The following is a 12702-nucleotide window of genomic DNA, read 5'->3' on the forward strand; positions in this document are numbered from 1 at the left end:
AACTCATTTCAGTTTTACTTCTTTTTTTAAATATAGAGACATCAGGGGCAAGGCACAGCAAATTAAGTTCTCTATTTCCGAGTCAGTCAAGTCTGTCTCTGTGATAATCAGGTCTCTTTTTTTTAATAGACACTAGGAACATGTTGGTTCTCAGCACATACTTTCAAATTGGGGATATTTACATGACTTATTTTCAAATTATTCGACTTGGGTGGAAAATCTTGCATTAAAATGCCATTTAAGCATATGGAAGTATCAACCCGATCTCCAGAGGAAACGTTCTCTTTGAACGTTTTTGAAGTTTTTGAAATTCCGTGAATAGACACGGAAAAACCCGAAATTCCGTGCATAGCCGCCTCGCATCTCCCCCATTGTGACTAAACCATGACGGAGGCGCGCAGTCAAAGGCGAACTGTCACTGTGTGACGTTCGCCTGTGCCTACTTAGCGCCGTTTGAGTTATGTACCGATAGGCACAGAATCGTACATTTTGTTGTGGGGACTGCTTGCGACTGGTTACGCCCACCGTGGGACTCGCCGTACATATGCACGCAATTTCAGGGTTTCTAGGTTAAAATCAAAATTAGCACACACACACACACACACACACACACACACACACACACACACACACACACACACACACACACACACACACGCACACACGCACGCACGCACGCACGCACGCTGCTCTGAGCAGTCAGACCATTCATACATGCAGTAAGTGTTTAATCTATATGGCTTTGTTTTAACCCTAACCCAAAGCATAAAGAGAATGAATCTTAGATGTCAACATCCTCTGTTTATTCCAGAAATCAATCACGGTCACACTTGAGGAACGTATCATGGAAACTCTGGGTGAGCTGAAAACCACAGACTTGGAAATTCTAGACATACTCAAAGGTAGGTGAAGAATTAATGCTATTAAAACGTTAATGCTATTAACACTCCTGTAGATTGTAGTGGTAAATTCATACACGTAACGTGTGACGTAACGTGACATAACAGAAGCATATTTTGGGACATTCTGAATCTTCACCTGTTAACATTACAAACGCAAGCAGTGCCCAGAAGCCACATTTAATATGTCAGAGATGTATGTACAGTATATGTATAAGCCTATATAAAACTGCCCAAGATATGTAATCAAACCAAACTCAGATTTTGACATTTCCATGACTACCATCAACAGGATCCAATGAGAAGAAAAGGAAAATAAATCGAGAGGACCTGAGAGATGACCCCGATGCTAGTACATCAACACTACCACGAACATGGCTCCCAGTCAGTAAAAGATGGAGGCAACAGTTAGAGAAGCTTGTAAACATGGATGACAGTAAAGTTAAAAAAGTTAAGAGTCTTGTGTTGGGGAAAGGTACAGAATTCCGCATAGCACAGGGAAGTGATGGAGTTGAGGTCTTCTTGGGGTTAAGATATGATGGCACTGAAGTTGCAGTTAAGAGAATGTCTAGAACCTGCGACCTGTACGGCGACCTGAAGAATGATGAACTATATCTACGTCTTCCAGAGCTTGATGATCCTTTGATTGTACGATATGTTGACTTTGTAGAGGATGAGGACTATGGGTACCTTGCTCTTCAGTTATGTGAATACACACTGGAAGAATACATCACTAAACTTCCAGAACAGAGGAGGAAACAGCTTGCAAAACAGGTTCTCAATAGCTTAAGAATTCTTCATTGTCAGTATAGGATTATCCACCGGGACATCAAGCCTCAAAATGTCTTGATTGGTAAGAAAACAAGCAAATAATATCAGAATTATAAGCAACTGTGTTTAATTATTTTAATCTAAAATAATATATATTGATCTACCAACTTTCCCCGCAGATATTCAAGGCAAGGGAAGATTGGCAGATTTTGGAATAAGCCGACGAATAGACAAAGGAAAAACAACCTATCACTCAACTGAGGCAGGGACATCATGCTGGATGACAAAGGAGACTTTGAATCCCGGTTTTCACAGTTATAGAAAAAGCACTGATATCCAGGTTAGTTTTTGAATCTGTGTGAGAACAATCTAATGAATGAGAACAAGATCAAAATGTTCTTACTCATTTTCATGCTCATTCTTAAGGTGGCTGGGATGTTGATACATTACATCCTTTCTGGAGGACACCATCCATTTCTGGAGGACACCACCAATGGAACAATCTTGGAATGTCAAAACAACATTTGCGAAGGCAACTACTATCTGAAACATGTTGATCATGATGTAGTTGCTAAGGATCTTGTTGAGTGGATGATCCATAGATACCCAGTGGAAAGACCTACAGTGGAGCAATGCTTGGGTCATCCCTTCTTTTGGCCAAACACATGGTACGATAGAAAGGTTTTTGTTCCACACGCTCCTCATTCATTCATTGATCTGTAAATACTATTTCAGCATATTATCTTAATCTGTTTTATCAGACATTAAGGTAGCCTACTATTATATTAACAATATGGTCGAAGAGAATCAAAATCTTGTTCATTGTCACATCACTGGTTTAGTTTTTTTTTTTATATTTTGAAAAACATTTTAAAATAGTTCAAATAGCCGATCTACAAGTTCACTACATGTCGATGTAGATCGACTATTTTCACTATTTTAAAATGTTCTTCAAAATAGTCAAAAATGCCTAAAAGGTTTAGGCATAAGGTGTATTGCATCAAAAGTAGCTGATCCACAAGCTTGATCATGTTTTTTGAGCTTGTAGATCTGCTACTTTTGCTACTTTTGAATCTGAATCCTGAAAAGTAACAGTTTTGGACTGTACTGTATGAGGTTTCCACCAGACAGAGACGATATCCACATGAAGAGTAGACTCATGTTTTCACTATTTTATTCCCAGGAGAGAGGAGTACTTGACAAAGATTGGAAATGAAAGGGAAGTTGAGATGTATCGAAAAGCTGAAGAGGACGAGAACGAGGCCAAGGATGAGGAGGAGAAGAAACTCATCAGGTCATTGAAGGTCCTCATCACTGCATTAGAGCAGTATGCTGAGCAGGGACAGTTCAACGCATGGAAACAAAAAGTTAGTTTATTACTAATATGAGAAAACTCATTAATGCCTTTAAATGCCTTTGTTTGTGACATACAAATAAACCTTTTCAAAGTAACTAAAGCATCATTTCAGGCTCACATCCATCTTTATGTTCTCAAGCCCATTTGATTGTACTGTGTACTGTGTATGTTTTTAAGTGGTACTGTGTGTTTTTAAGTGGTACTGTGTATGTTTTTAACTGGTAATGTGTGTTTTTACAGTTATCTTTAAGTTACTGTCTGTGTTTTCCAGTTCAGAGAAGCCAAGGAGGAGACCAGACAGTTGTTTGAGGTGATGGATGAACATTACATGAAGAGAGGCCCTGATGCGAAGAAGAAGAAGTTCTACTCTGACAACTCATTTGGACTGCTGCGCTTCATACGCAACCTCCATGCACACTAGTAAGTTGAATTACATCAACACAAACACAAACTGGTGTTGAACATTAGCACCTGGTGGGTTTGTCCAATGTAAATTGTCTTGTCCATGTCACATAAAATAACTTAAAGAGAAGTCACTTCCATCCACATATGAATGAAGACATATATTTGATTTTTTTTTTGGGGGGGGGAATGTGTGGAGCACTTCTCAGAGCATTTCTCTGGATAAAACAAGCAAAAACAACAACAATCTCTCTCTCTCACACACACACACACACACACACACACACACACACACACACACACACACACACACACACACACACACACACACACACACACACACACACACACAATTACACAACAGTATAGGCCAGTAAACAATTAGGGCATCCATAAAATACTTCTCATGAAGAAACTCATAGCCTCACATTATGTGACGCAACATGCTTGGGACATTGCAAAGGACATGCAAAGGACATTAAAATTGTAATATATACATTCTCGGCCTGGACCACTGGCGTAGCTTCCAGCGGGTCCCCAGCTAAATTAGTTGATCTAGCAAATCAGTTTAACCATTAATAGATCTTCTGTTTTCAGAGATGTTGATATTTTTGAAACATTTTAACAACACAGATCTTGTATGGGGGTCGTTGGCATAAAATATTTTCACATGGGGGTCTGCAGCCAAATACATATCAATTTGGAGGTCCTTGACATGAAAATGTTTGAGAACCACTGCTCTATTGAATATTGTCTATTAGGAGCCATGGAGCTGAATTAAATGATGATATTTTACTATTTATAAAAGCATGACCTTAAAATTTGACCTTATGGCAGACATGGTGATATGATTTTAATTAATTGTGGTATCACTATAGTTGTGAATGTGGTCACAATCAGAAGTAGTGATTTGAATGAGCACTGCTTTGTGTTCACAGTGCAGAGAAAGTAGCTGGTATCGACCTGATGGAGATGTTCCCTGATCTGTTTGGATACGTTTACAAGTTTGCCAAAGAACAAGACTGGAACTCAAGGCCCGCCCTGAGGAAAATGTTTGACTTCTGTCCCAGATGTGCGGTCCTGAACACAGTAGAAGATACAGTATCAGCATCAGTGCTGCATCCACAAGGCAATGAGATTATATATATATATATATATATATATATATATATATATATATATATATATATATATATATATATATATATATATATATATATATATATATATATATATACTTTTATTGCAATTCATTCATGGTTTTACAATATTTACATATTCTTGATTTTCATCTTTTCTTTTTGTATACTGTATGCACCCATTTATACGTCAATTTAAAACAAAGTAAAATAAAAACATAATTATACAATTTAAAATCTAAATTCAACATTTATGTCCATATTATCTATTATTATTATATTATCAGACAGACACACACGCACGACAACTTACGCACGCACGCACGCACGCACGCACGCACGCACGCACGCACGCACGCACGCACGCACGCACGCACGCACACACACGTGTCTGTCTGTCTGTCTGTCTGTCTGTCTGTCTGTCTGTCTGTCTGTCTGTCTGTCTGTCTGTCTGTCTGTCTGCCTGCCTGTCTGTCTGTCTGTCTGTCAAACATGTAGTCAGTCAGTCTGTGCTAGTCCCACTGTGTAATTACCATATGTATGTTCATTTTAACTGAATCCAAGCAATTCTTCCACCATCCAGTTGCCGGCCCGAGTCAGCCAAATGTGTCAATGATGGCATCAGAGAAGTTGCATGAGGTCGATCGTTCAAAAATGAACATTGTGAGTAAACCAGCTCCTCTGTAGAATAATCAGACAGATTGAACAGCAGGACAGTTAATGATTGTTTACGGACTGCTTTCTCTCTTTCAGACCAGTTTTACACCGACAGTGCACAAAGTACAGACAACCAATGAATACAGGTAACTGTATTTCACCACTGTGATTATAAATTAACTTGATACAACAATGTGGCATGATTAGACATAATGAAGTCAATAGATGATATCAGAAACAATGGTTGTTTTGTGTCCCAGGTTCAAGTTCCCCAGGATAGGGCTGTTCCAGTGCAGTGTGACAGGGTTGGTGTTTGTAACGACAAGGGAAGGAGAAGTCCTCTACAGGGCTGTTGAGTGGGATGAAAAATGTCTCCAGGCTCTGGAAGCTGCAGGGGCTACTGCAGGGGCTCCTGCAGGTCCTCTGTTTGACATCAAGTGTCCTGAGCAGTCTGTCTACCAGCTACGCCTGCTGCACTGTGAGGCCACACTTGGTGAGGCGCTGCTCTTCTCATTGTCTAATCATTATCAATAATTTTCTGTTTCTTTCTTTTTGTTTTTAAGTTTAAAGTGACACTGTGAAACAGACAATAATATGATGCAATGATATGACAATAATATGTTGTAATCCAATGTGGGATGTTGTATTTGATGGTTTAGGCATGTTGTTAAAGAGATAATAGTTAAATCTTTTTTTCTTTTTTTAAGTTTTGTTTACCGTAAAATGGAGTCTATGATGTTTAAAAAGGGAAGGTTGCTGATATTTAAATTACACCCTATCCTATAGTGAGGAGGATGTGAAAATCAGACACAACATTTTCAAATACCTTCTGTGGGAATGAAAATTAAAACCATCAGCCTACAGAAAGCTCGATAGGCAAGCCATCGGCACACTTTAAATTCATGTTAAATAATCTGCACAATGTTAAAACCCTTTCACAGATGATGACCTCTCCGTGGTCCACATCACAGATGCGGGGGTGGAGTTCTTAAAACCTCTGGAAGTGACCAAGACTCACGTGGTTGTAAACGTGCCCCATCTGTGTCGGTTTGGGTTGTGGATTTCCAATGCATTGAAAGCTAGACCAACCATTGGAAAAGTTCGGCTGTTCTTTAGAACACTAGACAAGATATTGGAAATATATGAGGATGCAAGAAATGTACCAAGGGGAGAGGTAAAACATGTTCTGTTAAGTAACTAGCATCTCAGAGGCTTTGAATCTATTTAAACTTATTGTACCAATTCATTAAAATCAAGTTGTTTGATTTGATTTATTTGATACATTCATGATATGATTCATCAAGGTGCATAGTACATTAGAATTATCGGGATAGCGCAAAAAGTCAGAAGACTTTATTCCATTGCGGTCCCAGAATAAATAATTGCACATAGGTAAAGTATCTAACTGATAACACATGTGTTATTCTATTATAGCTAAATAAAAATCACTTTAGTAATAACATTCAACAACAAAGACAGTCATAAAACCAATGTTCAAGAGATAGATAGATAGATAGATAGATAAATCAATAAATAGAACATTAGATTAAAAAACACCCAGTACCAGCCATACAAACAGGATCCAGTGCAGAGTAGACCAACCAGCTATATTGTCTTGGTGTTCTTGTAGGTGGGCCCCAACAACGAGGAGGTTACAGAAGTTCCTGGTCCTGCAGACGATCGTGTTCTCATCCCAAATCAAAACTACCGTCTGCTCTGGAATGGCGTACAACAGGTACCAGTGTCACACACTACTACTGTATAATGGCTATGACTGACTTCCAAAATTTGCAGGCCCTGGGTAGGCAACCCGGGCCTGTACTTTTCTAGTTATTATTCATGATAACAAATAATAATAATACATAAAAAACTGCTATTGCTAGCACTACTACAGTAATAGAACAATGCAATAGTTAAACAGTTCTATGTGTCTTCAGGCTTCGCAGCCTTATCGTCGGCACTTTGGACCAAATCACTATCCAACATGGGAGGTGCCCGTGGATCTCAATAGAGCAGTCAACTCATTGAAGGTACGAAGACCTGACGGGACGCAAGTGTGGGCGTTTAACCTGAGTGCTGAAGGTATACTTATTCATTTAGCTTAAATTATCTGTATTTTTTCATTACTATTTATTTATGTGTTTGTTTATTTGTCCTAAGACAATATACAACAAATTAGTTGCACCAGATATAGCTATTAGCTCATTTGCATCTGTTGTCCTCGTATAGACGCCATCGCCACACAAACAAAACATCCAAACACAACTGGTGTACACAAAATATTAAAAACATTCAGACTTCACCAATTATTTTATTAAAGATTTTTTTGGGGTCTGTTATGCCTTTATTGATAGGACAGTAGGCTGACAGGAAATGGGGAGAGAGAGATGGGGAGTGACACGCAGCAAAGGCCCTGACTTGACTTGAGACTTGAACCCGCGATGCGCTGTCAAGTTACATTAAGCCTAGGTGCCCGGACCGCTACGCCAGTGGTCCGGGCCTACATCACCCATTTTCAACCTATCTTCTTCATATAATTGGTCCTCACTAATGATCATTATATAATATTTTTTTTTTGGCTTTGTCGGGCATCTACACGAACACAATTGGCCCATGTTCCAGGGAGGGAAGCCGGGCCGGGAGGGTGATATTGGTCATTTCACATACTCCTACGGGCTGGGGCGGCTGGAGTTTCATACTCGTTGTTGCCAATGCAAGTTGAGACTTCAGATGCGTTAATGTCCCATAATGTCTTGCAGGTGGTGGGCAGTGCCAGCATGAGTGTTAGTTTTCTGTTGTGTAGTTCGTCTGACTTACATTGTTGGTTCTCTGAAAGAAAACTACAACTCCCTATTGGTTGACTTGATTGTTTTTTCCCCTTTGTTTTAACCTCTGGGGGCACCACCACCTTTTTTGTGTAGAAACAGGAACTCGGTTTGGCTCCTCCGAGTCCTCCCCTTTCTTAGCCCACTTCCTCCTGGGTGCTTCTGTGTTTATTCCTAAAACAACAACATTACAAGTTCCGGGCAGCCTGACAGATTCTGATGTTAGCAGAATCTGTCTTGAGAGATTACACATAGTCTGAAGCGTCAGCTTCCTTTTCACTTCCATATGGGAGCAAACAGGCGGAGCATCCTGTTGTGGGGGCGTTGATGGCGCTGAAGCATGTGAAGTCAGTCACATTTGCATCGGGTTCAACATTGGTGAACCTTGACCAGGTGCCAACCAATTGGACAGAAATGCTGTAGGTTGACCTTAGTTGGCAGCCATTTAATTTGTAGTCTTTCAGTGAGCCAACACTCCAACGTAAGTCAAACGAAGACACACCGAACGTGCCCTATAGAAATTAGTAGCCTTTTAAAACAAAAATAAGTAAATGGAAATGGGGGCACTTAATCAGTTGTTTTTGGATAGTTTGCAATAAAACAGGTGCAAGAATATATATATATCACCAACATCATTCTCAAATTTTAACAACACACTATTCTCTTCACAGTCCATGGACAATCCCTTTATATGTCACCTTTACAATAATAATAATAATAATAATATATTTAGCTAATATTGCGTAGCCAGACGATCAGACGTCAGAGAGAAATTATTATCTCTGATCTTTTCTCCTTTGTAGAGTTACATCAAGCGTCAAGTCGAATGGTCGTTGCTGATACTGGCAACATTGCACGCGCAGGTAAGTTTACAGGTACAGACTTTTTATAATAATAATAATAATATATTTAGCTAGTCTTGCATAGCCAGACGATCAGGGATCTCTACCTATTCTGATACATCTGGGTAAATCTAAATTCAATGAATGGGCTTGGAATGGATGCAGGGGTAAGACAGCAGTAACAAATGTAGGCTGCTTTGTAAACCAATCCTGATACAGTACCATCCCATATGAAGGACAGTCCTGAAGTCGTTGCATTGGATCTGTGATGCTGTTTTTTGTTTTCGGAATTGACAGTTTTTGCCCATTCAGTGAATTTAGATGTCATCAGACCTATCAGTATAGGTGGAGATCTCTGATCGTCTGGCTTCGCGAGACTAATCTTAAGCCAGCCTTGGAATCAAAACCAGAGGTGAAATGGTACATTAGTTTGTTCTTAGAGTTTGTTGTTAGTAAATTGAAATGGGGGCACTTAATCAGTTGTTTTTGGATAGTTTGCAATAAAACAGGTGCAAGAATTTACAACATTCTCAAATTTTAACAACACACTATTCTCTTCACAGTCCATGGACAATCCCTTTATATGGCACCTTTACAATAATAATAATAATAATAATAATACTAATAATATATATTTAGCTAATATTGCGTAGCCAGACGATCAGACGTCAGAGAGAAATTATTATCTCTGATCTTTTCTCCTTTGTAGCGTTACTACGTCTGGCGGTCGTTCCTGGTGCTGGCAACGTTGCAGGCGCAGGTAAGTTTACAGGTGGACTTTTTATAATATATTAATATTTATAACAATTTATTATAATAATGATATATTTAGCTAGTCTTGCATAGCCAGACGATCAGAGATCTCTACCTATTCTGATACATCTGGGGAAATCTAAATTCACTGAATGGGCTTGGATGCAGGGGTAAAACAGCCGTAACAATGACACACAAATCTTCAGTACAAAGTTGACTAATCTCAATTTCACCAATTAATTCTGGCCACTAATAATACAATTAATTCCCTTTCAAGGTGCTTCCACAACTCAGCAAACTCCAAAGACCCAGGAAGTCAAAGCAGCAGAGGAGCTGCTGTTGGTGAGATTAGTGTTCATTCAAAGAGTCTCAGAGGACGACCTGCTTTCTCTACTGGATAAACTTCTGGATAAGAAGGTTATCACTTATGACGAAATGAAGGCTGTCCAAGGAGAAAATCTCCTGACAATTAAAGCACGGAAAGTTATCGACATGGTCTATGAAAAGGTAGACGAGGCATGTTCAATAATGATTGACATCCTTCATCAGCTGGATAGTATCAAGCCTCACCTATAGACAGTGGTGGAAGTACATTTACTTGAGTACTGTCATGTACTTAAGTCAATGTTTTGAGTATCTGTACTCTACCTGAGTAGATGTATTTTTGGATGCTTATAACTTTCACTCAACTACATTTCTAGGAAGGTAAAAAGTACATTATGAATTAACCACTTAAGCGCTATTTCAAATATAGTGAAAATAGCAGATCCACAAGCTCACAACGTATCACGATGTGATGCATTATGTGAGGCACAGCATTTTTTAGTTGGTTGGCTTTTGCGGGTGTGTTATGCAAATAAGATTTGTTCCTTAAAATACAATTTTTTTTGGAAGAATGTCAACATTTTAATACAAGAAAAAATTAAATGTACTTTGTAATTTTGAGTACTTCAGTTTATTTAGTGCGGTCACTTTCTGAACGCAGTAGAAGATACAGTATCAGCATCAGTACTGCATCCACAAGACATTGAGAGTCATGTTCCATTCTACCAGTGTAAGACTCAACGTGCCTTTTATGTACTTTTATTGCAATTCATTCATGGTTTTACAATATTTACATATCCTTGCAATTATTTTGATTTCATCATTTGTTTTCTTATACAGTACACCCAGTGATGCAAAAAAGCTAAATTAGAACAAAGCAATTCTGAAAACAATTTGAAATCTAAATTCAACATTTAAGTCCATACAGTATATCTGTATTCATCAATACGTCTCATTCGACTTCCAAAGAAACAAAATCAATAATTAATAGTAATTCACTCAAAGTGACTAGAAGGACTCTCTTGAATTGACATTCTAAAATGCCATTAAGCCTAGTAGATATTTTCCCCTCTATCTTTATTCTCCTGTTTATTATAATCTTTATGTGTTTTATACAATGTTTTATTTCCTTATGAATTACATGTTGCCGCTGTCGGGCAGAAACTTTGTATCCCCTTATTTCATAGTGTTCCTACTTTCCTATTTTATACTTTTGCGAAAAAAGTGAAAATAGAAAATCTACAAACTCAGAACGTGTTGCAATGCTACAAAAAGTCCGGTTTTATAAAATATTTAACCAATGAAAAATATTAACGAGTTTGTGACTAATAATCATCAGAACACCGGTTCTTATTTCCATTTCCTGAAATGTAATTATTTTTATATACAAGTTATCCACCCGACAGTGACCATACAATAAAAAAATATATATGTTTAATGTGCCCTGATATTCTACCTCTATATCTATTCCAGTGGTTCTCAAACTTTACAGTCCCCCCCCCCCAAAGAAAAGAAAAACATATTTCAATTCATATTCAATTCCTTTTTTTTTTACTCAGTTCCACTGATAAATATTGTGAAAGTAGCCGATCTACCAGCCCCCAAGGCGTTGTGAGCTTGTAGATCGGCTATTCTAATCTTTGCCTTTGAACATTTTTGATAGTATAGTTTATCGATTACTTTTGATGCTCCAATGGTCTTATTTATTTTCAATTGAGAGGTATTAAAAAGGTCTACAAAATTTGCAGATAACCCTGTTTACACTTTTACTGTATGTTGATTTGTTTACTGTTGTGCACATTAATCTAATCTTCTGGGGACCCCCCCAAAATCATTTGTAGACCACCCCGAGGGTCCTGACCCACACTTTGAGAACCACTGTTCTATTCCACCTCTATCTCTACTCCACCTCAGTTTTTTCTGGAACTAGGAATGTATTTTGGTTTCTGGTCTTATGAAGATAATGTCCTCATGTTTCACTAGGTGTGCTCTATTGATAAGACTATATTCCAGACTCTGTTTATTTCTGAATTTTCTTTACTTTTTAGGTGATGTTTTTTTATATAATCAAGCTGTTCCCAAACATTTTAGGCTTCGTACCCCCTTAAACATCCTGACGTCCTTGATGCTCCCCCCGATCCCCCACACCTTTAAAAAGCAACAACAAAAAAAGCTTCATTGCCTATTTAATGCCACTTTAAAGTTTAATCATTAAAGAAATAATATTAAATTAGCGCAGAAGTGCAATTGGCTGCATTTATTGATTTGTTCAAAGGATTTTATTTTAATTAAAAATGTAAATTAAACAGAAAATAAATGTTTTGATTGCTTGTTTGAAAAATACCTCTTGAAATAGTTTTGTCAAAACGCTGGATTTCTTAATAAAATGTCATTGCATCGTGGTTATGAGTGTGTGACTCTGCTTTTTCCTTTATAGTCATGTCTTTATGGAGAGATCGTAATGTGATATTTATGTCTTGTGTTGAGACATCATATCCAGTGATAGTGTTCTTTATGAGATATTAATGTGATCCTTTTGTCTTGTGTTGAGACATCATATCCAGTGATAGTGTTCTTTATAGAGAGATATTAATGTGATCTGTATGTCTTGTGTTGAGACATCATATCCAGTGATAGTGAAAATGTCTTTCCTTTTATGAAAGAGCTGCTCAGTATATAACAATACTACTGCTACTTCTATTACTACTACTGTACCACAAACAATACTAAACC

The 12702-nt window shown here is 38.0% G+C and overlaps 1 protein-coding gene across 1 annotated transcript; it reads left to right on the forward strand.

Annotated features, from left to right (window-relative positions):
• Window positions 1–698: 698 nt before the first annotated feature.
• On the forward strand, window positions 699–12371 carry LOC308096033 (uncharacterized protein). Its single transcript, XM_080443294.1, has 17 exons — window positions 699–719; window positions 812–902; window positions 1192–1752; window positions 1850–2010; window positions 2097–2338; window positions 2854–3037; window positions 3299–3447; window positions 4368–4558; window positions 5152–5231; window positions 5322–5371; window positions 5486–5718; window positions 6167–6399; window positions 6856–6960; window positions 7163–7307; window positions 8854–8925; window positions 9602–9652; window positions 9923–12371. The coding sequence occupies exons 2-17, from the start codon at window positions 845–847 to the stop codon at window positions 10219–10221; spliced, it is 2814 nt and encodes a 937-aa protein (XP_080299420.1). The 5' UTR covers window positions 699–719; window positions 812–844; the 3' UTR covers window positions 10222–12371.
• The last annotated feature ends 331 nt before the right edge of the window (window positions 12372–12702 follow it).

The sequence above is a fragment of the Gymnoscopelus braueri genome, assembly GCF_963280865.1.
Source record: "Gymnoscopelus braueri genome assembly, chromosome: 11".
Classification (NCBI taxonomy): domain Eukaryota; kingdom Metazoa; phylum Chordata; class Actinopteri; order Myctophiformes; family Myctophidae; genus Gymnoscopelus; species Gymnoscopelus braueri.

What these genes read in the sequence shown, in the direction of transcription:
- LOC308096033 (XM_080443294.1), top strand. Translation starts at nt 845, where the DNA reads ATGGAAACTCTGGGTGAGCTGAAAACCACAGACTTGGAAATTCTAGAC. An exon ending in TCAACGCATGGAAACAAAAA is followed by an intron (nt 3,038 to 3,298) that starts GTTAGTTTATTA and finishes TGTGTTTTCCAG; the next exon opens with TTCAGAGAAGCCAAGGAGGA. An exon ending in TGGCAACGTTGCAGGCGCAG is followed by an intron (nt 9,653 to 9,922) that starts GTAAGTTTACAG and finishes TTCCCTTTCAAG; the next exon opens with GTGCTTCCACAACTCAGCAA.